At 58.0% G+C, this 21720-nt stretch overlaps 3 protein-coding genes across 5 annotated transcripts in view; 2 read left to right on the forward strand and 1 right to left on the reverse strand.

The window, feature by feature from the left end:
- The window catches only part of EXOC3L1 (exocyst complex component 3 like 1), a 5799-nt gene extending 257 nt beyond the window's left edge, over positions 1 to 5542 (reverse strand). The window contains exons 1-13 of one of the 2 annotated variants that reach the window (XM_050774924.1): positions 5321 to 5542; positions 4979 to 5031; positions 4387 to 4547; positions 4087 to 4306; positions 2589 to 3201; positions 2393 to 2510; positions 2131 to 2256; positions 1929 to 2029; positions 1609 to 1719; positions 730 to 859; positions 502 to 624; positions 266 to 421; positions 50 to 174 (exon numbers count right to left, since the gene is read on the reverse strand). In XM_050774924.1, the coding sequence (XP_050630881.1) occupies positions 50 to 174; positions 266 to 421; positions 502 to 624; positions 730 to 859; positions 1609 to 1719; positions 1929 to 2029; positions 2131 to 2256; positions 2393 to 2510; positions 2589 to 3201; positions 4087 to 4306; positions 4387 to 4547; positions 4979 to 5024 (2030 nt within the window). In that variant the 5' untranslated portion in view covers positions 5025 to 5031; positions 5321 to 5542. The other variant, XM_050774926.1, reaches the window with a different exon arrangement.
- Positions 1 to 14290, forward strand: part of E2F4 (E2F transcription factor 4) — a 22427-nt gene extending 8137 nt beyond the window's left edge. The window contains exons 2-11 of the mRNA XM_050774951.1: positions 7524 to 7707; positions 8107 to 8216; positions 8355 to 8516; positions 8825 to 8868; positions 9767 to 9828; positions 10050 to 10350; positions 11160 to 11393; positions 12985 to 13032; positions 13253 to 13297; positions 13394 to 14290. Of these exons, the coding sequence (XP_050630908.1) occupies positions 7573 to 7707; positions 8107 to 8216; positions 8355 to 8516; positions 8825 to 8868; positions 9767 to 9828; positions 10050 to 10350; positions 11160 to 11393; positions 12985 to 13032; positions 13253 to 13297; positions 13394 to 13509 (1257 nt within the window). The 5' untranslated portion in view covers positions 7524 to 7572 and the 3' untranslated portion in view covers positions 13510 to 14290. The remainder of the gene's footprint in view (positions 1 to 7523; positions 7708 to 8106; positions 8217 to 8354; positions 8517 to 8824; positions 8869 to 9766; positions 9829 to 10049; positions 10351 to 11159; positions 11394 to 12984; positions 13033 to 13252; positions 13298 to 13393) is intronic.
- A 174-nt stretch (positions 14291 to 14464) lies between these two features.
- ELMO3 (engulfment and cell motility 3) lies at positions 14465 to 19098 on the forward strand. 2 transcript variants are annotated; one of them, XM_050774928.1, is made up of 20 exons: positions 14465 to 14563; positions 14939 to 14979; positions 15086 to 15158; positions 15353 to 15403; positions 15593 to 15762; positions 15852 to 15951; positions 16057 to 16208; positions 16290 to 16368; positions 16468 to 16518; positions 16603 to 16725; positions 16824 to 16955; positions 17059 to 17160; positions 17258 to 17366; positions 17479 to 17615; positions 17709 to 17872; positions 17974 to 18086; positions 18188 to 18292; positions 18396 to 18478; positions 18566 to 18652; positions 18734 to 19098. In XM_050774928.1, exons 5-20 carry the CDS (start codon positions 15689 to 15691, stop codon positions 18944 to 18946), a joined length of 1824 nt encoding a protein of 607 aa, XP_050630885.1. In that variant the 5' UTR covers positions 14465 to 14563; positions 14939 to 14979; positions 15086 to 15158; positions 15353 to 15403; positions 15593 to 15688; the 3' UTR covers positions 18947 to 19098. The 2 variants fall into 2 exon arrangements, with proteins under 2 accessions (XP_050630885.1, XP_050630884.1); XM_050774927.1 differs by having other exon boundaries at positions 14499 to 14790.
- Positions 19099 to 21720: the final 2622 nt, after the last annotated feature.

Consider the following 21720-nt stretch of genomic DNA (forward strand, 5'->3'; position numbering starts at 1 on the left):
GTTCTCCCCGCCCTCCGGCTTCTCCTCCCTCCTGGACCCCCGTCCGCACCTCACGTCGGGAAACTGTTGCTGCAGGCCAGCCACCTCCAGGCCCAGCAGCGCGGGGTCGCGGAGGTTTAGCAGCTCTCTCAGGGCGAGCAGCACCGGCGCGCAGTGCGCGTTCTCCTCCAGGCCCTGAGCACGTCGGGGTAGGGTCTCGCGCCAGCCCTCGTCTCCCACCCAACCACTGAGACTCCCGCCCGTCTGCCCGCCAAGAAGCTCTCACCAAACCGAGGAAAAGCTGCTGAAGCTGGGCAGCATCGTGCCGCAGGCGCTCGGCCGCCTGGGTCCTCTCGTCCGCTCCGCGGCACACCAGGCGGCCTTGCATCAGCGCGCGCAGGTACTGGAGCACCACGGCGCGCTCGGCCTCAGCCAGTAGCAGCTGCGGGGAGGCAATCAGGTGGGTGCAGGTCGCCTCTCTCACCCGCGCCTCCCCTTCCCCAGCCTTTTTCCCCAACACACCTGAACCGTGGGGTTCCGCACGCGCCCGAAGTCCCGGCAGAAGCGCCCCGTCCGTTCGCACACACTTTCCAGCAGCTCAGGGCTCGACAGCCACTGGCGCGAGGGCAGGTCCGCGAACAGGGGCTGGGGAAATGATCCAGACCTGGCATTGCCGCGGAGACCCCCATTGTACGCTGTACCGCCACCTCTCCACCTCCTTCTCCCATCCTGACCTGAAGGAGGCCTCACCTGGAGCTCCACCTGCAGCGCCTCCAACACCAGGCGGCAGATCCTCCTCTGTAACTTGTCCAGCGCAGCTTCCACCGGAGCCAAGGCCCCTAAAGGCGCCCCGTCCAGCTGCAGGACAGACACTGAGGAGCTGGACCGAGCAAAACTACGGCTTCAGGACCAAGGCCAAGGCCCGCATGGCCCTCGGTGGTCCAGCCCCTCCGGCGCCACCTTGTGGGGCAAGTGTTGATAGGAGGGAGCGAGAACAGCGGCTCCCTGCACTTCTGGTCTCAGGCATGGACCAGGGCTGGGAGGCGGCGCTCGGCGAGCTACAAAGGACACAGCCCAGCGGGGACCTGCCTCTAATTCGCGGTGCGACCTTGAGCAAAACATTCTTTCTGTTTGTGTTTCCTCATTCGTAAAGGGAGGGAACTATCCCAGTGAGGAGGGAGTAAAAATCATCACTAACTTGTTTTTCTTGCCCCCACCAAAAAGAACATACCACCCAAGAGGAAGGGAGTGTGTGTGTGTGTGTGTGTGTGTACACACAGCTGTAACCCCAGATATTACTGGCACAGAGTAGGGCCTTGAAATATTCGCTGGACGAATGAGCAATTGACATCATGTGCCAGGCACTATGGTGGCACTTGACATGTTATCTCATGTGATTCTCGGAACATTCCATTAGTACCCACATAATACTAATGAGAAAAGTGAGATTCAGAGAGATTAGGTAACCCATCCAAGGTCACATAACTAGTAATTAGCAGAACTAGAATTGGAACCCCAGGGCGATGTGAGTCCAAAGTCCCTAGTGTCCTAGTGTGGGCTGGGCCCATACACAATAGGTACTCAATAGGGGGTTAGTGAAGGTGGGGTTCCCCGGGGGCCTTCTGGTACCTGAGTGCTGACTGGTGGTTGAGGGCGGCCAGTAGGTAGGGCACGTAATGAGGGACCATTGCTTTCCCCCTGAGGTGGTCTCGGGAGAATCGGATCAGAGCGTCACTGAAGCTGCAATGGGCAGAGGTGGCTCCTGGACTTGCTGCTATGCTGGCAGCCCCACAGCCCCAGTCCCTGGTACTCCTGTCCCATCTCCAAGATACCCAAGTCCTTGTTTGAAAGAGCCCTTTCCCTGTGATATGTCTTATTCACACAGAGTCCCTTTCGGCTGCCTGGGGAGCAGGGATAGGGATCAGGAATGGGTCAGTGTCTCGACAGACCTCCTCAGGAATATGCCCAGTTCTGACAGTGCCATGCCATGCACTCGCTGTTGTAGTGACTCACTGACCAGGCTGGCCACACGAATGTTCTCTTCCAGGATCTGCAGGCAGAAATGAGCAGCCATCAGCAAAGCCTCCCTCCTTTCTCTCCTCCCCATTGCCCCATGGAGGGTGCCTGCCTGTCTGGCCACTTCCCACCTACCTGCAGCACGATGGCTGGCATTGGTGAGTAATAGGAGCCAGACGGGTCCGTGTTGGGCCCCTGCTCCCGGCCCCACTCAGCTACCTCCCCATCCAGTGCATTCTGCAGCCACTGGGACACGCTTGCCTGGAGGGAGGGGCCAGGGGCAAAGGAATGTAGCAGGGATCTGACCCTGCCGGAGATGGGTAGACATTCCACTCTGCAGATAAAGGCCCACAGCAGATGCATAGGACTGCTCTGGACCTTTGCCTCAACTACTCACCTGGACGTTGGCCACAAATGTTGCCTCCAGCTGCTCAATGTTCTCCAAGGTCAGGAGGGGCTCCAGCTGCGACACATCAGCCTCAGGCCCCAACTCCAGGCTCCCCATCATTTCCTGCCTGGAGATGGGTGGCCTGGTGTCACACCAAGTCCCCAGCCTCTGATCCCCCACATCCCGCCGCCCCAAAGGCACTGACCCCAGGTATACATGCAGTGCCCAGTGCAGCAAGGCGAAGGCATCCGCAGCTTCCAGCTCAGGCCCTGCAAGGAGGTGCTGCAGGCTGCGGCGCAGACCGCTATGCAGTGTGTGGGCCCATAGCTGGACCACATTGTACTGCGGTGGGCAGCAAGGCGCTACTAGTGCCTCAGCTGTGGCCAACTCAACTGGCAGGGCCACTCGCAGAGCCTCCAGCCACCCTGGTAGGGCCCCTGGCGCAGGCAGCAGAGGTGACCCAAAGTGGGTCTGCTCCAGGCCCTCCTGTAGTGCCCTCAGACAGCGCTGCCGCCAGTCCCGGGGGACCTGGCCCAGGGGGGTTGTTCGTCCAGTCTCCACCTCCGCCACACGCACAGCAGCCACCAGCAGGGCTGGGTCCTCCCGTGCCAGCTTCCCTGCGGCCCCTGCAGCTGCTTCCACAGCCTGGCCCAGTGCCTCGAACAGAAGGTCCAGCCCCTGGAAGACTGGCAACTCCAGGCCCCCCAGGGGTGCCCACGTATCCTCTCGCAGCTGCTCCAGCTCCCGAAGGCTCATATATGCCTCCAAGAACTGTTGGGCATCAATCAGGGTCTGTGTGTGGGCCACTGCAGCTGGCACTAATGAGAGTGGAAAGGAGATGGCCCTGGGTCTCAGCCTTCCCACCGCCTCAATGTGTACGGCAGGGGATACTGAGGCCCAGGGCTGGGGTGATGTATAAAATATTTAATAACCAGTAGAGTAGAGTAAGCTGGGCACAGTGGCTCATGCCTGTAATCCCAGCACTTCGGGAGGCCAAGGTGGGCAGATCACTTGAGGTCAGGAGTTTGAGACCAGCCTGGCCAACATGGTGAAATCCCATCTCTACTAAAAATACAAAAATTAGACAGGCATAGCGGCCTGTAATCCCAGCTACTTGCGAGACTGAGGCAGGAGGATCGCTTGAACCTGGGATATGGAGGTTGCAGTGAACTGAGATCGCACCACTGCACTCCAGCCTGGGCGACAGAGTGAGACTGTCTCAAAAACAAAACAAAACAAAAAATGAACAAAAAACCATAAATACATAAAAAAAAATAACCAGTAGAGTACTGGCCAATCTAAGAGGATCTTGGCAATGTCCTGGTGGGCCAGAGGTCAACCCATGAGCTCATGGAACATGAGGAAGCTGAGGATCCCGGAGGGAAGGCAGGGGAGATCGGGGGGTCCTGCCAGTACTCACTCAGCCACTCTGTAGGGAAAAGTTTCAATATACTGATAACCAGGTAGCCAGAGTCATGTGACTGGGTGTCCGTCCTGACTCAAGCATCCCACATGTGGGAATCCCAGGATGAGTTGATTTGCACCCTGCCTCGTAGGCCATGGGAAGCCCGGGCTACTCTCTGGGAGGTCCCTGGTGTGCCCCTCTATGCAGTTCCCCATCTAGTGCCCCAGCCCCTTCATTAGGGATGGGTGTTTGTGGACTGACTATTGGAGGCTGAGGCCCAGGGTCCCTGCACGCTCACCTGCCCGCAGCCGAGGCAGCAAGTGAGACATGGCCTGCAGTTGCTTGTACTGGGCAACCCGCTCCCGTAGAGGCTGCAGAGTCCGTAAGGCCTGGGACATGCCCTGGAGCAACCCACGGGCCTGGCTCAGGGCCTCCCGGGTTCCCTGCACCGCCTCAATGGCCTGGGCCAGCTGCCACACACCAGTCTGCACGCCTTCCAGGTATGACTGCACCACTGACTGTGGAGAGATGGAGCCAGTGAGACCAGGCCAGCCCTGCAGCACAGTCCCAGCACCGGCACCCCCCACCCCATGCCTACCTTGAGGCGTGCTTCCAGGGAGCAGGTACGCTGCACCTCGCGGCTGCGGTACTGGCCTAGCCTGGCCAGCTGCTCCGGCCGGTAGAAGATGCCCGAGGCCCACTTAAGCGCTGCACCCCGGGCCAGCTGCTCTGCCCGCTCCTGCTCCGGCCACTCAGGCCCTGGGCAGGAAGAGCCTGGGCAGCCGTGTAGTTAGGGAAGGAGGGCCCAGTGCCCCCAGTCCCAGCTTTCTTATTTATTTCTTTGTTTGTTTATTGAGACGGAGTCTCGCTCTGTTGCCCAGGCTGGAGTGCAGTGGTGCAATCTCGGTTCCCTGCAACCTCTGCCTCCCAGGTTCAAGTGATTCTCCTGCCTCAGCCTCCCGAGGAGCTGGGATTATAGGCGTGCGCCATCACCCCCAGCTAGTTTTTGTATTTTTAGTAGAGACAGGGTTTCACTATATTGGCCAGGTTGGTTTCGAGCTCCTGACCTCAGGTCATCCGCCCATCTTGACCTCCCAAAGTGTTGGGATTACAGGCGTGAGCCACTGCGCTCAGCCAGTCCCATCTTTGTTGCCATCATTCCTCCCCCAGTCCACCCAGAAGGTTCATACCAGGGGACAACTCCGGCTGCATCTCATCCTTGGCTGCTGAGTCCATTGCCGGCCTGGAGGAGCCAGAGCTGAGGTGGGCCCGGGGCAAGCAGGCAGAGTAGATGCCCCTCTGAGCTGCTGCCTCTGTCTAAGCCCTTCTGGGAAGGAGGAAGGAGGTTCTTCCTGGCCCTCTCAGGAAGTGAGAGGGAGGGGGTGTGATGCGGAGGGCACCTGGGAGGCTTTGCCTGCTAGGTTTCCCAGGCGTGCCTACTGCAGATGTCAAGCGAGTCAGGGTGGGCACAGGCCTCCACTGGACCCTGGTCCTGCTCTGAGCTGCACAGGACAGTTTGATACAAAACTTACCAGATTTGATCAGGCGTCCAGTTCTCCCTCCACAAATGACCTTGGCCTTGAGAACAGCCCTCTCCCCCGATGCAGCTGGGCACGCCTGCCACTTGCTCACAGGGCCTGGGCAACTCCAGCTGACTCCAGTGTGCAGCTGAATTCCTCTCCCCAAAGAAATCTCTCTCCCACTCCCCAGCCCAGAAGCCCCTTCTTCCCACCAAGGCTCCTCCCTCCCCAAGGCCATCAACAGAAAGGAAGGAAGCTGAGTCGCTGGCATTTTATTCCCAACAGGAAAGAGTGTCTGCACGGAGGGTGGGGAGGGCTGGGCGACACTTCCCTGAGGGGTGGAGGGGTGGGGTGTACTTGTATTCAACCAGTCTTGACCAGCCCACCCAGAACCTCTTAGTGCTCAGGAGAGGAGACAGGGATTTGCTAGACTTGGCCTCAAGCTGGGGTGGTGGGCAGGGTGTGTAGATATGGATGCAGACGACATCAACAGCACAGGATGAAAACTGTGTTGGTCAGCCTCCGAGGAGGATGTGTACCTCTGCGGAGGAGTGAGAGGTGGCAGGCTGTTGTGAAGAGGGGTGTGGTGGGGGATGGCAGGAGAGGGTCATGAAAGCTGTGTTTTTTTTTTGTTTTGTTTTAGACAGGGTCTTGATCTGTCACCAAGGCTGGAGTACAGTGGCACCATCATAGCTCACGGCAGCCTTCTGGGCTCAAGTGATCTGCCTGCCTCAGCCTCCCAAAGTGTTGGGATTACAGGCGTGAGTCACCGCAACTGGGCAGCTGTGTTTATCTTGAGAGTTATAGGGAGCCAGGGAAAGGACTATAAGGTGGTAATAATTTAGTGGATGTTCAGTCCACCACCCAAATCCACCCTTCAGGACAGAAGTGCTCATTCTCCAGCTGCCAGGAGTGTAGGCTGCTGAGATCAATATTGGGGTGCAAAAGCATGGTACCATCACGTGAACATAAACTCTTCAGAAGTGCTACCCCAATTTCAGAGATCCTAGTGGCATAGGCTGAGGCCTATAATATAATTGCATCTGCCCAATTCTGCTTGTCTTACTCCCTTAAAGGTGTGGATCCTGACCAGGTGTGATGGCTCACACTGTCATCCCAGCATTGTGGGAGGCTGAGGTCTGAGGATCGCTTGAGCCCATGAGTTCGAGACTAGCCTGGGCAATATAGTGAGACTCTCATCTCTACAAAAACTAAAAATAAATGAGCCGGGCATGGTGTGTGCATGCCTGTGGTCCCAGCTACTTGGGAGGCTGAGGTGGGAGAATCGCTTGGGCCCAGGAAGCTGAGATGGCATTGATCTTGCCACTGCACTCCAGCCTGGGCAACAGAGTGAGATCCTGTCTCAAAAAAAAAAAAAAAAAAAAAAAAGTGTGGATCCCCAACAAACTTGCTGCAAAACCCTGTCTCGAGTCCCATTTCCCATAGAACCTGACCTAAAAGAAACAATAATAAATAGTAACAATGTTAAAAGTAACAAAATGACCCTAGCAAACTTTCCTACATGCCAGAAATGACTCTGAGTGCTTTACTGATATATACACATAGGTAAATACGTTTGCATTGGCTGAAGTGTATATAACCCCATAGTCTCTGAGCACTGTAGCGGGAGGACAAGATGAGCGAAAGATGAGGCTAGGACCATGGATGGAGAGAGGTAGACAAGGTAGATATAGTTAGTGCTTGCTGTTTGGCAGGAAGTGAGGGACAGGAATAGATGGGGTGACCCCAAGACAGTAGGGGAACCTTTAGGAACATTTTTGATGTGGCAGTAAAATGAGTTTGAAATATAAAAGAATAAATAAAGAGAAAAAAATTAAAAAGGAACTGATTTGAGGGAACAGATTGGATTAGTCAGGTAGTGTGGTCTTGTCTCCCGAGATGGGGACTGGGCAGAGTTAGTGATGTTGGGGCAGATTGGCAAGGAAAGTTCCGATGGCATCCCTTTCTCTACTGCCAGGGCTGCCCACTGACGCCCTCCTCATTCCTCCCTAACTTCATCCCAACTCCCGGTCTACCCAGGTAGTTTTCGTCTTATTCGGCGGCTGGACATTTGCTAATGGTCCCTGAAGTTTTGCGGTTGCACCCACAGACAGCAATAGCGCCGCGTTCCCTGGAAGACGCACGGGGCGGAAGCGGAAGCAGCAACGCTGGCTCCGGCTGCCGGACGGCCAGGAACGGAAGCGGAAGTGGCGGCGGCGCCGGCCTGGCCTGGCCTGGCTGAGGGGAGGCGGCGGGCGGACGCGATGGCGGAGGCCGGGCCGCAGGCGCCGCCGCCCCCGGGCACTCCAAGCCGGCACGAAAAGAGCCTGGGACTACTCACCACCAAGTTCGTGTCTCTTCTGCAGGAGGCCAAGGACGGCGTGCTTGACCTCAAGCTGGTGCGGCCCGGGCTAAGGGGCGACAAGGGAGGATGGTGGACCAGGCCTGGGCCGGTAGCGGGAACCCCGGGGGCGGTCCAGCTGGGTCCTCCGAGAGCCGGCCGCCATCGTGTGCTTTCTCACAGGAGAGAAGCCGGGGAATGTTTCATTCATTCGGCCGAGGCCATTGAGCTACAGCTATGGGCCAGGCTCGGGGCTCCAGGTGTTCGTCCTCGTGGCCCTTCCTGGCTGGCGAGGAGAAGAGCTGCCTATGGGACAGAGCTGCGGGCCTGAGCTGCAGTAGCGCCTGGCAGGCACTACAGGGTTGGAATCCAGGTTACTCCCTTCCCAGACCACGTCTCAGGGTGGCTGGGGGTACACCCGAGAGTGGGGCTGAGCATTCTCCACTCTGTCTGCCAGGCAGCTGACACCCTAGCTGTACGCCAGAAGCGGCGGATTTACGACATTACCAATGTTTTGGAAGGTATCGGGCTGATCGAGAAAAAGTCCAAGAACAGCATCCAGTGGAAGTGAGTGGGGATAGTGGGAGGGTAGTAGAGTCTCCCACCCAGAAGTGTCGGGTGTGGGGTGGAGGGTGCCAAAGAAGGCAGGGGCCGTGGGACCCAGAGTTGTTAGCAGTCCCTCTCAGCCCCACTCCTTGGGCTCAGGGGTGTGGGGCCTGGCTGCAATACCCGGGAGATTGCCGACAAGCTGATTGAGCTCAAGGCAGAGATCGAGGAGCTGCAGCAGCGGGAGCAAGAACTAGACCAGCACAAGGTGTGGGTGCAGCAGAGCATCCGGAACGTCACAGAGGACGTGCAGAACAGCTGATATCCTCCTGGCGGTCCCTCCTGGGGGGAGTGGGCAAGGGGCCCTCTGGTTCAACTTGCCCTGGGCAAGCTCCCTGTTCCTCTTGGGAGCTTGTCTTGTGGCCCCTGGCCATGGCCCAGCCTCAGGCTCCCTCCTCAGAGCCTCTCCCCTTCCAGTCTTAGCCTGTGATCCCTCCCCCAGTGGACCTGAGTCCCCAGAACTTTCTCTGAGGGGCCTCTGTGTCAGACCTTGGCTAAAGAATTGGGTCTTTTTTGTAGTCTGCCATCTGTCACCATAGGGCATCGGCCATTCTCCTTAACCCTCACACTTTGGCCTACGTCACTCATGAGGACATCTGCAGATGCTTTGCTGGTGAGCAGAGCCTGGGTAGGGGTGAGGGGGTGGGCTGGGCTCAACCAAATCCCTGAGCACTGGGCTCAGTGTCTCAGGAGAGTTCCGTCTCTTAAGAGGGTTTCTGGGGCTTGCTCAGAGAGGAACCAGGCAGGGTAAGTCTTCTGTCTGAGTGTCACTGGGACCCTGTGGAGGTCAGCTATACCAAGAGGGTACAGGAATTCTGGAGTGGGTTCCTGGGTCTGTTCCCAACTGTACTGTTTCCTGGATTTGGCTTCTTGGGTATGATAGAGGTACAAGGGGGAGAAAGGGAGAGAGGATATGTGTGTATTTGCTTGTGTGCAGGCTCTTACATGCAGGGCATGGGGGTGCCCACCTCCAACTTGTTAGTTTAATTGCATTGTGAATGCAGGATATGTTCCTTTTTTTTCTTTCTTTTTTTTTTTTTTAAAAAAAGAGACAGGGTCTTGCTATGTTGCCAGGCTGGTCTTGAACTCCTGAGCTCAAGCTGTCTTCCCCGCTCAACCCCCTAAAGTGCTGGGATTATAAGTGTGAGCCACTGTGCCCTGCTGATGTGTTTCTTCTCCATCATGTATCCTCCTGACTGGTCATGGGAAAGGGATGTTGGCCTTGGCTAGAATACCTTCACCTAGGGAACAGCCATCGGTGGAAGAGTGAGGTGCCTGTGGCCAGTGATATTTGACTCCACATACTTGAACCCAGATTTCCTGGTTACTGACTCTGGGCTCTCAGGAAGAGAAGAGCTTTAGCTCTGCCCGGCCACTATGGGGAATGGGTGAGGTCCACTGTCTAGTCCCTCAGAGACCATGATCTCCTGCCTTGCTCCAAAAGACAGGCACCTCTGTTCCCAGCTCAGATTGAGCCCATGGGCTCTGACCCATTCTCCATGTCATTCTAGGAGATACCCTCTTGGCCATCCGGGCCCCATCAGGCACCAGCCTGGAGGTGCCCATCCCAGAGGTGGGTGCTTAGCCCAGGCAGGCGGGGTCAGCTGAGGGCGGGTGCTGGCTGTGGAGACTGATAAGTCCCGGGTGGGGCAGGTAGGGGAGGCCTGGAGTTTGGGGTTATCTAGGAGGATGGGCATCCTGGGTGGGAGAGGACACTGGTCCTGACAGAGTCGGGCAGGAGCCAAGCCTGCTTCCAATTCTACCCATCTCCCATCCCTTACCACCCATCTCTAGGGTCTCAATGGGCAGAAGAAGTACCAGATTCACCTGAAGAGTGTGAGTGGTCCCATTGAGGTTCTGCTGGTGAACAAGGAGGCATGGAGCTCACCCCCTGTGGCTGTGCCTGTGCCACCACCTGAAGATCTGCTCCAGAACCCACCTGCTGTTTCCACGCCTCCACCTCTGCCGAAGCCTGCCCTAGCCCAGTCCCAATCCCAGGAAGCCTCACGTCCAAATAGTCCTCAGCTCACTCCCACTCCTGTCCCCGGCAGCGCAGAAGTCCAGGGAATGGCTGGCCCAGCAGCTGAGATCACAGGTGAGGCACCATGGGAGCTTGTGACAGGCCCAAGAGGCAGTATCTCTGTGTTGTGAAACACCACACTCAGAGTTGGAAGAGACCCTTCAAGATGGGGATTGTCTTTTTCCTGACCTCCACCTAGCCTTCCCTTGCTATGGTAATGAATGAGCCTTTTTTTTTTCAGATTGAGACGGTGTCTCACTGTGTCCCCCAGGCTGGAGTGTGCAGTGGCGCAATCTTGGCTCACTGCAGCGTCCGCCTCCCGAGCTCAAGAAATTTTCCTGTCTTAGCCTCCCGAGTAGCTGGGATTACAGGCACCCACCACCACACGCAGCTAGCTAATTCTTGTACTTTTAGTGGAGACGGGGTTTCACCATGTTGGCCAGGCTGGTTTCGAACTCCTGACCTCAAATGATGCGCCTGCCTCGGCCTCCCAAAGTGCTGGGATTATAGGCTTGAACCACCATGCCCGCCTGAATGGGCCCTTTTTAATAGGGAACCTCTGACTGTGGGAAGAGACATTGCTGGTGGCAGTTTTCTCCCCCAGATCCACATCCACTGGTGTCTCAATTGCCCTGGTAGCCTGTCTTGAAGTACGGCCACAGCAGACATGTTGACCACGAGTCTCTTTCTGTAGGTCTTATGTTCCTGTCTGTCTCCTGTAGTGACAAATTTTAGGTTACTTCCTCGGGGGTGACTGGCAATGCCTAATTCTCCTTGGGTCTGGAAACCAGGCTTGGGTCCTCCTGGGTCTGGGTTCCAGCACAGCCAGGTTTAACAACCTCTTCTTGACCTTGTGTGACTGGGTTTGGGGGCTATCATTGCAGTGAGTGGCGGCCCTGGAACTGATAGCAAGGACAGTGGTGAGCTCAGTTCACTCCCACTGGGCCCAACAGCACTGGACACCCGGCCACTGCAGTCTTCTGCCCTGCTGGACAGCAGCAGCAGCAGCAGCAGCAGCAGTAGCAGCAGCAGCAGCAGCAGCAGCAGTAACAGCAGCAGTTTATCTGGACCCAACCCTTCTACCTCCTTTGAGCCCATCAAGGCAGACCCCACAGGTGGTGAGTACCTGCCCCCTAGGGGCAGAGAGAGAGAGTCTAGTCTCAGTCCAGTCCTAGGTCAGAAACAATGGGGATGGAACCCAGCTCTCCCGTCAACCCTGTCGGACACGAGAGCTCTCTGCCAGCACCTCTGGGTCAGTGCTGGAGCCCCCTCTAGTACCCCATCCTAGGCTAACACAGAACTCCCTGCCCTCTCTCAAGCCCTTTCCTGCCACCTATTGGAGCACCGCCTCACTAATTGACACTTCTCTGTATCACTCTTTCTCATCTTCTCTGTCTCCTTTCTGTCTGGACTCCTTGAAAAAGTAATCTCCACTCATTGGTCTCCTAGTCACCTTTCAAGTTGCAGCAGTCACTCCCCCAGCCCCAGTGTTACAGCAGTGTCACTCTTGAGAAGCTACCAAAGGCCTGCTGAGCCCAGCAGCCTCCAGCCTGTTTTGCTGGTGCTCTCTTGGTCCGTGTCAATATTCTTTCCTCCTTTGGCATAATTATGCCAGCTCTTGGCTCTCTTGTCTCACTGGCTTCTTGAACTCTCCCTGGCATGTCCTTAAACATTGCTGTTTTTGAGGGCTATGTCCCATTCCACTCCTGGAGAGGGCTGTAGCTCTGGGTGAACGAATCCCCAGCCTCCGCCTGGCCTAGATCTTTTCCCGATATGCACTTTGGTGTCCACCTGCCGTCCTCTGTACATCCAATGGACACTTTTTCCTGCATGTCCTCGACTGAAGTTAGTTTCTCCCTGAAGCTTGCTTTCCACCTCTGCACACCCTACCGTCGGCCCTATTTATCCAGGCCTGATCCTTGGCTCTCACTCTTAGTTCCAGCTCCTTCTCCCTCCTCCTTCTGCTGCCCACCCCATGCCAGCTAAGCGAGGTCTGTCCCAGATGTCCTCTCCTATCCCCTGGTATCCTCAGCACTCAGGATGACCCCTGGCCACCTCTGTCCTGGATTCTTCAGCATCTTTCTCTTTACCCTGACTGACAGACTAATCTTTCTGAAATGCAGGCCTGACAGAAAAATGTGGCATTTCTCTGTTTGCAAAAGTACCTTTAATGACTCCCTGAGGGCCACCAGATAAGATCTGAACTCCTGAGCCTGGCATGTGAAATCCCTCATGGTCCTCTCTGGTTGCATTTTCTTATGCTTCCCCTGTGTCCTCCTGGCCAGAGGTTTGTAGTGGAGTCATCACCCTGTAGCGCCACCACCTCTGCCTGGTGACCTGACCCAGGGTCTGGTCTCTGAGTCTTGCACAGAGCAGATGCTCAGCAAGGGTGGGACAGATGGGGTACCTTCCATCAGACAGGGGGTGCATGCTGAGCCCAGAAAGACGCTTCTGTGACCTTTCTGAGTTAGAAAAGCTGTACCAATCACTTGCAGTGGGCCTTTGGTGCCCTGGGCTCAGCACTGAGGAATTCAGGTTTAGCAAGTGAGGCCAACAGACAGTGCCAGCTTGGCCTAGGCAGGGCCTACTACATTTCCTCAGCTGTGTGGAGCCTCAGGGTGGGTGGTATAGGATCCGAGGAAGCCACGGGGCTGTAGTGGTGCCAGGTTGGACCTCTTGTGTCCTGAGCATGGCTTTCTTGTTTTTCAGTTTTGGAACTTCCCAAAGAGCTGTCAGAAATCTTTGATCCCACACGAGGTAGGCTGCTGCATTCCTCCCTGGGGGTAGGGGTAAGGGACACAGCTCATTGGGTCCTACGGCTGTTTTCTTGCCCTTTTGAGGACCTTGTGGTGGCGCTTATGGTAACTGGGGCAAAGGGTGAAGTTCCTGATGGGCAGGTGGGGTTCCCTTTCCTGGGCTTTGGTAGCTGGAGAGTTGGGAGCTGGAATGTTAGTAACTGAGCTCCCTCCATTCCCAGAGTGCATGAGCTCGGAGCTGCTGGAGGAGTTGATGTCCTCAGAAGGTGGGTGGCCCTGGAAGGTGGGAGTGGTTGTGGGCAGGGGTTGGGCTGCTGCTAGGGGAGCCCTGGCCCAGGGCCTGAGACTAGTGCTCTCTGCAGTGTTTGCCCCGCTGCTCCGTCTTTCTCCACCCCCCGGAGACCACGATTATATCTACAACCTGGACGAGAGTGAAGGTGTCTGTGACCTCTTTGATGTGCCTGTTCTCAACCTCTGACTGACAGGGACATGCCCTGTGTGGCTGGGACCCAGACTGTCTGACCTGGGGGTTGCCTGGGGACCTCCCCCATCCGACCCCTACACAGCTTGAGAGCCACAGACGCCTGGCTTCTCCAGCCTCCCCTCACCACACAGTTCTGGCCACAGCTCCGGCTCCTGTGCTGGCACTTCTGTGCTTGCAGAGCAGGGGAACGGAATCAGCCCCCATCACCGTGGAGCCAAAGTGTTTGCTTCTCCCTTTCTGCGGCCTTCCCCAGCCCAGGCTCGGCTGCCACCCAGTGGCACAGAACCGAGGAGCTGCCATCGCCCCCCCATAGGGCAGCTTGTCCAGCCTCACTGTCTTGCTCCTGCCAGCTACTTCCCCTAGGAGTGAAGGGTGGCATGGAACTGGGCACGTGCCAGCACCGCCCCTAGCTTCCTTCGCTGTCCCCCACCCCCTGACCCTCCAGCTCCTCCTGGCCTCTCACGTGCCCCCTTCTGCTGGGCCTTTAGCCCTAGAACCTGCAGGTGGTGGGGGTGGCTACCAAGAAGGAACAGAGGTCTCAGGAGGAGTCTGGGTGGTCCAGCCCTGAGGATTGACCCCACCTCCTGCTGCCCCATATCCTATCTTCATTTCTGCTTATTCATTTACCCTCATTTAGAGCCATTTGCAGAGATTTAGAAAGATTTACAGTAACGAATGGATTCCTATATAAAGATTATTTTTATACTTTTTGCAGCAAAAGGAAATTGTAATATTTGTACAGTGTCCAAGTGAATAAAAACCGTGCCTAAGGCTAGCTCTGATGTGGTTCTTTCGGGACCCTCCTTGGGACTGTGCTGGATTGGCAGTGTGACTGGGTGGGTCACCTTGCTGGAACCGGGGGTGTGGGGCGGCCTCCGGCAGCCTGCCCTCCCCGCCCCGACCTGCTGCACGTAGGTGTGGGGCGGGGACGCCTCGGCAGGGCGGGGCAGGCGGGGCGGGGCAGGCAGAGCCGTCCTACCTTCCTATCCCCGGACTCCAACCCGGAACTAACCTCGGCTCTCATGGGAAGGCTGCACTGCATGGCCAGGTCAGTCTGGGCCGCGAGTGCGGGACACCAAGGTCAGGTCTCGGAAAGAGGGAAGACCTCCTCGTCCCCAGGGGCCCCAAGCCAGGTGTACCCTTGGCCGGAGGTGCACGGTCTCCGAAAAGTGCAGGTGCCCACGCCCCGGCTGGACCATGACGCCTCCGCGGAACGTGGTGAAGATTGCCATCCAGATGCGTGACGCCATCCCGCAGCTCATCCAGCTGGACCAGGTCACCTGGCTGGTCCCGCCTCCATCTGCCCCGCGGCCCCACCTCCCAGTAGCCCCCTGGCCCTCGGGGCAGCCCGCCCCACCCCTCCCCCCAGGCTCCTCCCCATCCCTCCCTGCCCCAGCCGCTAGAATGACCGCTCCACTTGCAGGCGAAGCCCCTGGCCGCTGTGCTGAAGGAGGTGTGCGACGCGTGAGTGCTGCTGGGCCAGGGCCTCTGGAGGGCGGGAGGGCGGGAGGGCGGGTGGACAGGAGGGGCGGCTCCCCCTGCCGGCCTCGCTGAGCCTCGTGCCCCGCAGGTGGAGCCTGACGCACTCTGAGCGCTACGCCCTGCAGTTTGCGGATGGGCACAGGAGATACATCACTGAGAATGTGAGTACCCTCTCCCCCGCCCCACCCTCCGCCTTCCGACCCCGCTAACCCACCTGGCCCCGATATCTCTGGCTCTTCATCCCACTACCGGAGCGGGATATTTTACTGACCCCCAGCTGCCCTCACCGACACCCCAGCTGATCAGTCCTCGGTGCCCTCCCTGACCTCGCTGCCCTTTCTGCTGTCTTCTCCAGAACCGCGCGGAGATCAAGAATGGCAGCATCCTGTGCCTCAGCACGGCCCCAGTAATCCCCCTCGCGGCCTGCCTACCCCATCCCTGCCCCTTTGCCCCAGGTCCGGAGGCCCCTACCCCAGAGGCCGCCGCCCCAGACCTGCCTTGAGCCACCTAGTTGACACCCGGGGCCGCACACTTCCAGGTCCCACCCTTACTGTGCCCAACCTCTTCACCTCTGTTCCTGCTTCGTTCCTGCCAGGACCTTGAGGCTGAGCAGCTCTTGGGTGGGCTGCAGAGTGACAGTCGTGAAGGGCGCCGGGAAGCCCTGAGACACCTCGTCCCTCTGGCCTCGGACATGACCTTTGCCAGGGAGGTCATCAGCCGTAATGGGCTCCAGAGACTAGGCACCATCATTGAGGATGGGGACGAGTGAGCACAGGGATGTGTGGGCTGGGGGAGATGGTGGGGCTTTCTGGTCCTGATCTGGTCCTGCTCAGCCCCAGATGTCCCCCCTCCAGCCTAGGAGAGGTGCTGGCCCTCAGCCTGAGGGCCTTCTTGGAGCTCATGGAGCACGGCGTGGTGTCCTGGGAGACACTGAGCATCCCCTTTGTGAGGAAGGTGGGTGGGCTTTCCTAGGGCAGCGGGTGGGGGCAGTGGAGCAGTGAGGCAGTGGTAGACCCGGGTTCCATGGGGGTGAGGTGGTGACACCCCCACCCCTTACAGGTGGTGTGCTACGTGAACATGAACCTCATGGACGCCTCCGTGCCACCCCTGGCCCTTGGGCTGCTGGAGAGTGTGACCTTGAGCAGCCCAGCCCTGGGCCAGCTGGTCAAGAGTGAGGTGCCCTTGGATAGGCTGCTGGTGCACCTACAAGTGTAAGCCTCTGGGGCTGGGGTCCAGATGTGGGGAGCAGGGCTGGAGCCTGAATGTTCCACTGAGCCCTCTTCTTGCCATAGGATGAACCAGCAACTGCAAACCAAGGCCATGGCCCTGCTGACAGCCTTGCTGCAGGGGGCCAGCCCTGTAGAACGCAAGGTTAGTGTCGATCAGTGGCTGGATGTGGACAGCACCCGGTAGGCACCGCCCCACCCTAGGGCGAAATAATCTAAGCCCCCTTTCTTTCTACTCCCTCAGCACATGCTTGACTATCTCTGGCAGAGGAACCTTCGCCAGTTCATCTATAAGGTAGGAGGTGGTGGGCCAGGGGCACCTCTCTGCCCCTCCCTCCCAGTGAGCCCTTGCTCAAACCTGGGTCTGGCTGTCCTGCAGAACATCATCCACAGTGCAGCACCAATGGGCGACGAGATGGCTCATCACCTGTATGTACTGCAGGCCCTCACGCTGGGGCTGCTGGAGCCGCGTATGCGCACGCCCCTGGACCCCTACAGCCAGGTGTGTGTCTTTAGTGGGGACAAGGCGGGGGTGGCTTGGAGTTTGGCCTTGAATCTGTAATACTGATCCCTTCTCCTACCACCCGACACTGACCCCAGGAGCAGCGGGAGCAGCTGCAGGTCCTACGCCAGGCTGCCTTTGAGGTGGAGGGGGAGTCCTCGGGTACCGGGCTGAGTGCTGACCGTCGCCGTTCCCTCTGTGCCCGAGAGTTCCGCAAACTGGGCTTCTCTGTGAGTATCCCCCCTACCCAACTCCCCAACCCTGCCTCAGCCCAGGGCTGTTGTTCCGGGGGGCTATGACCCTTCTTGAACTGCCTGTGCCCACTTCCCCCAGAACAGCAACCCAGGGCAGGACCTGGAGCGCGTGCCCCCCGGTCTACTGGCCCTGGACAACATGTTGTACTTCTCCAGAAATGCACCCAGCGCGTACAGCCGGGTTGGTGACAGGGTAGGGTGGGGGGTGGCAGCATCCCCCAGGCAGGGTCCCCATGGGCTTAGCCGTGACACCTTGCCCCATTCTCTGCCCCCTCCAGTTTGTGTTAGAGAACAGCAGCCGCGAGGACAAGCACGAGTGCCCCTTTGCCCGGGGCAGTATCCAGCTGACGGTGCTGCTGTGTGAGCTGCTCCACGTTGGGGAGCCCTGTGAGTGGCCGGGACTGGGCACAGCATGGCTAAGAGCAGGGGACGGAAGGGCAGAGAGGGCCAGGGGCTGCATGCACTTTCTCCCTGAGCCCCTCCTGCCCCCCCGCTCCAGGCTCTGAGACAGCCCAGGACTTCTCACCCATGTTCTTCGGCCAAGACCAGAGCTTCCACGAGCTCTTCTGTGTGGGTATCCAGCTGTTGAATAAGACCTGGAAGGAGATGCGGGCCACACAGGAGGACTTCGACAAGGTGGGTGGGGTGGGAGCTGGGAGGCCTGGGCCAGGGCAGGGGGCTGATCTGGGTACAGAGCTCAGGCCCTGAGCTGAGCTTGGGCGGCCCCAGGTCATGCAGGTGGTGCGGGAGCAGCTGGCCCGCACTCTGGCCCTGAAGCCCACCTCCCTGGAGCTCTTCCGAACCAAGGTGAATGCGCTCACATACGGGGAGGTGCTGCGGCTGCGGCAGACCGAACGGCTGCACCAAGAGGGCACACTGGCTCCCCCTATACTGTGAGTTTGCGGGGATGGATCTTCAGTCCTAGCCCCACCTTCCCTGGTGCCCCCTGGGCTACTCCCCAAGTCAGATGTGCTCAGTGACACCCCTCTATCAGGGAGCTGCGGGAGAAGCTGAAGCCAGAGCTCATGGGCCTGATCCGCCAGCAGCGCTTGCTCCGCCTCTGTGAGGGGACGCTCTTCCGCAAGATCAGCAGCCGGCGGCGCCAGGGTCTCTGAGTGGGCATGGGTGGGGGGCAGAGGGCAGGCAGAGGGCGGCTGGCTTGGTGTCAGGACCTCTCAGCACTCTGGCCCTCTTCCTTTTCTCCACAGACAAGCTGTGGTTCTGCTGCCTGTCCCCCAACCACAAGCTGCTGCAGTACGGAGACATGGAGGAGGGCGCCAGCCCGCCTACCCTGGAGAGTCTACCTGAGCAACGTAAGGCGGGCAGGGGCGGGGGCCAGACACCTGCTCTCCCCAGACCTCCTTGGGCCCCGGGGCTGCCGGGGCCGCAGTGCTCAGCCCAGCCTTCTTCCTGCAGTCCCCGTGGCCGACATGAGGGCACTCCTGACAGGCAAGGACTGCCCCCATGTCCGGGAGAAGGGCTCCGGGAAGCAGAACAAGGTGGGTACAGCAGGCCAGGGGCTCCTTCCCACCCGCCTCTGCCTGCCCTGTCCTCTGCTCAGTGTCCCCGCTCCCTTGCTTCCCCAGGACCTCTATGAGTTGGCCTTCTCGATCAGCTATGACCGCGGGGAGGAGGAGGCGTACCTCAACTTCATTGCCCCCTCCAAGCGGGAGGTGAGTGTCCGCCAGGCTGAGGTCAGCAGGTGGGCAGGGGAGGCAGATGGGCAGACCCTCATGGCTCTGTGCCACCCCCAGTTCTACCTGTGGACAGACGGGCTCAGTGCCTTGCTGGGCAGTCCCATGAGCAGCGAGCAGACACGGCTGGACCTGGAGCAGCTGCTGACCATGGAGACCAAGCTGCGTCTGCTGGAGCTGGAGAACGTGCCCATCCCTGAGCAGCCACCCCCTGTGCCCCCACCCCCCACCAACTTCAACTTCTGCTATGACTGCAGCATCGCTGAACCTTGACAATGTGCCTGGCCACGGGCCACAGCTGCGGCCACTGCAGCAGCCATGAAGGGCGGAGGGTAGAGGAGTGCAGGCACCCTGGCCAGCAGAGACTGCTGCAGAAATAAAGTCTGCTTGGCTTTTGGGATATGTTGAGCCAGCTCTGAACCTTGTGGGCTGAGCCTGTGACAGTGACAGTCTTCCCCTTCTGCCTTCAAACTTAGCTGGTGGATAAGATGGGGCATCAGGCCAGGCCACAAACTTTGACAGCTGCGGTTGAGGGGCTGGTGTTTTGAAGCAGGTGGGGAGAGGATGGGACTGCTGCCCTTCTCCAAGATGAGTCCTCAGCCTCCCTCCATGCTGGGCCTGCGGGGAGGGCTGGCCTGTGGTCTGGGGGTACCTGCCAAGGGAGAGGCTGGGCTGCCAGCCTGCTGCAGGAGAAGTGGCAGGGCAGGAGGCACTGCTCCAAATGGATGCCTTCCTGGACAGCATTAACAGGGGCATAGTCTGGGAGCCATCTCCAGAAGGCTCCTGACAGTCTGACCTCAGTCCTCAAGCTTGCATGGTCCTGCCTGGTATCCTTTGTAGGACTTGGAGGTCTCTGGTGAGAGGCCTGAAGGGAGAGAGGCAGAAGGGCAGGCTCAAGATCCCCAGGCCAGTGGGAGGATGTGGGCTGATTCTGACAAGAGCCACTTCTGTGCAGGAAGCCCCGGATTCTGATTAAAACCTAACTTAGGGCCGGGCTTGGCTCACGCCTATAATCCCAGCACTGTGGGATGCTGGGGCAGGCCAATCACCTGAGGTTAGGAGTTCAAGACCAGCCTGGGCAATATGGTGAAACCCTGTCTCTACTAAAAATATAAAAATTAACTGGGCATGGTGGCACACACCTGTAATCCCAGCTACTCAGGAGGCTGAGGCAGGAGAATCGCTTGAACCCAGGAGGTGGAGGTTGCACTGAGCTGAGATTGCACCACTGCACTCCAGCCTAGGCGACAGAACAAGACTCCATCTCAAAAAAGAAATTAAAAACCTAACTCAGAACCATGGGTAGGGTGGGGGCCAGAGACAGGCCAGAGCCCCTGGGGGCAGAAGCAGCGAGAAGTATTGGGTCCAGCTGGAGGTTTGGTCACGGGGCAGAGGCTGTGGTCACAGACCCCAAGCCCTTGAGGAAAGAAGAGCCCATCAGTCTGTGGAGTTCACAGGATAGGTTGAAGCCACCGCCCCTCAGACTTCTCCCTGCCATTCACCTCCTCTCTCCCCAGTGCCACCTCCAATTTCTTTTCTTTCTTTCTTTCTTTTTTTTTTTGAGATAGAGTTTCACTCTTATTGCCCAGGTTGGAGTGCAGTGGCGTGATCTCGGCTCACTGCAACTTCCACCTCCCAGGTTTAAGCGATTCTCCTGCCTCATCCTCCCAAGTAGCTGGGATTACAGGCATGCACCACCACACCTGGCTAAATTTTTTGTATTTAGTAGAGACAGGGTTTCACCATGTTAGTCAGGCTGGTCTCTAACTCCTGACCTCAAGTGATCCACCTGCCTCAGCCTCCCAAAGTGCTGGGATTACAGGCATGAGCCACCGCACCTGGCTCCAATACTGTTTGTTTGTTTTTTGTTTTTGTTTTTTTTAGATGAACTTTTGCTCTTGTTGCCCAGGCTGGAGTGCAATGGCACCATCTCAGCTCCCCGCACCCTCCGCCTCCCGGGTTCAAGCGATTCTCCTGCCTCAGCCTCCTGAGTAGCCGGGATTATAGGCAAGCGCCACCATGCCCGGCTAATTTTATATTTTTAGTAGAGAAGGGGTTTCTCCATGTTGGTCAGGCTGGTCTCGAACTCCCAACCTCAGGTGATATGCCCGCTTCGGCCTCCCAAAATGCTGAGATTACAGGCATGAGCCACTGCACCTGGCCCCAATAACGTTTTTAACTGTTAACCGTTAACCTGGCTGACCTTGAGAACTGATGAAATGGCACTTCCTTTGGAAAGTGTGCTGGAGGGCACTTGCTCCCCCTCCCCCAGCTAAGCTTCAGATCCTTGGGCATCCAGGGCCTACCATGCCCATGCCTAAGGACTTCCCACCACAGTTAGAGCAGTCAGCCATGGAGTTCTAGGTGGAAATGGGGGCAGGGATCCCTGATGCTGTCGGCCTCCCTTCCCAACACTGTGGGCCAGGCCTGAGGAGGGAGTGTGTCTCAGGATTTTCTCCGCCTGCCCCAGGGCCACTTCAGCTGAAGTTGGGAGGGGAGGGGCCCTTTAGGGGCCTCCCTGTAACCATCAATTACTCCTGCTTAATGTTTCCAGTCCCTTGTGCGTGCCACCATCATAGCAACAGCCTCCCGACTTCCGGCCTCCTGTCTTGCACTTCTAATGCTCTCAATACCAGCTACCCCAACTGCTTTCACCGATATAAATCTTTTTTTTTTTTTTTTTTGAGACGGAGTCTCACGCTGTTGCCCAGGCTGGAGTGCAGTGGCGCGATCTCGGCTCACTGCAAGCTCCGCCTCCCGGGTTCCCGCCATTCTCCTGCCTCAGCCTCCTGAGTAGCTGGGACTACAGGCGCCCGCCACCGCGCCCGGCTAATTTTTTTTTTTTTTTTTTTGTATTTTTAGTAGAGATGGGGTTTCACTGTGGTCTCGATCTCCTGACCTTGTGATCCGCCCACCTCGGCCTCCCAAAGTGCTGGGATTACAGGCTTGAGCCACCGCGCCCGGCCCGATATAAATCTTATCATACACACACACACATACATCCCATATATTTGATGTCACCCTATCCATGTCCATGGGTTAATGGC

The sequence above is a fragment of the Macaca thibetana genome, chromosome 20 (assembly GCF_024542745.1).
Source record: "Macaca thibetana thibetana isolate TM-01 chromosome 20, ASM2454274v1, whole genome shotgun sequence".
Taxonomy (NCBI): Eukaryota; Metazoa; Chordata; class Mammalia; order Primates; family Cercopithecidae; genus Macaca; species Macaca thibetana.

Coding starts and splice junctions, on each gene's coding strand:
- ELMO3 (XM_050774927.1), top strand. CDS start 14,713: ATGACGCCTCCGCGGAACGTGGTGAAGATTGCCATCCAGATGCGTGAC. Junction 15,159..15,352: donor GGAGATACATCACTGAGAAT/GTGAGTACCCTC, acceptor TGTCTTCTCCAG/AACCGCGCGGAGATCAAGAA. Junction 16,519..16,602: donor TTCGCCAGTTCATCTATAAG/GTAGGAGGTGGT, acceptor GCTGTCCTGCAG/AACATCATCCACAGTGCAGC.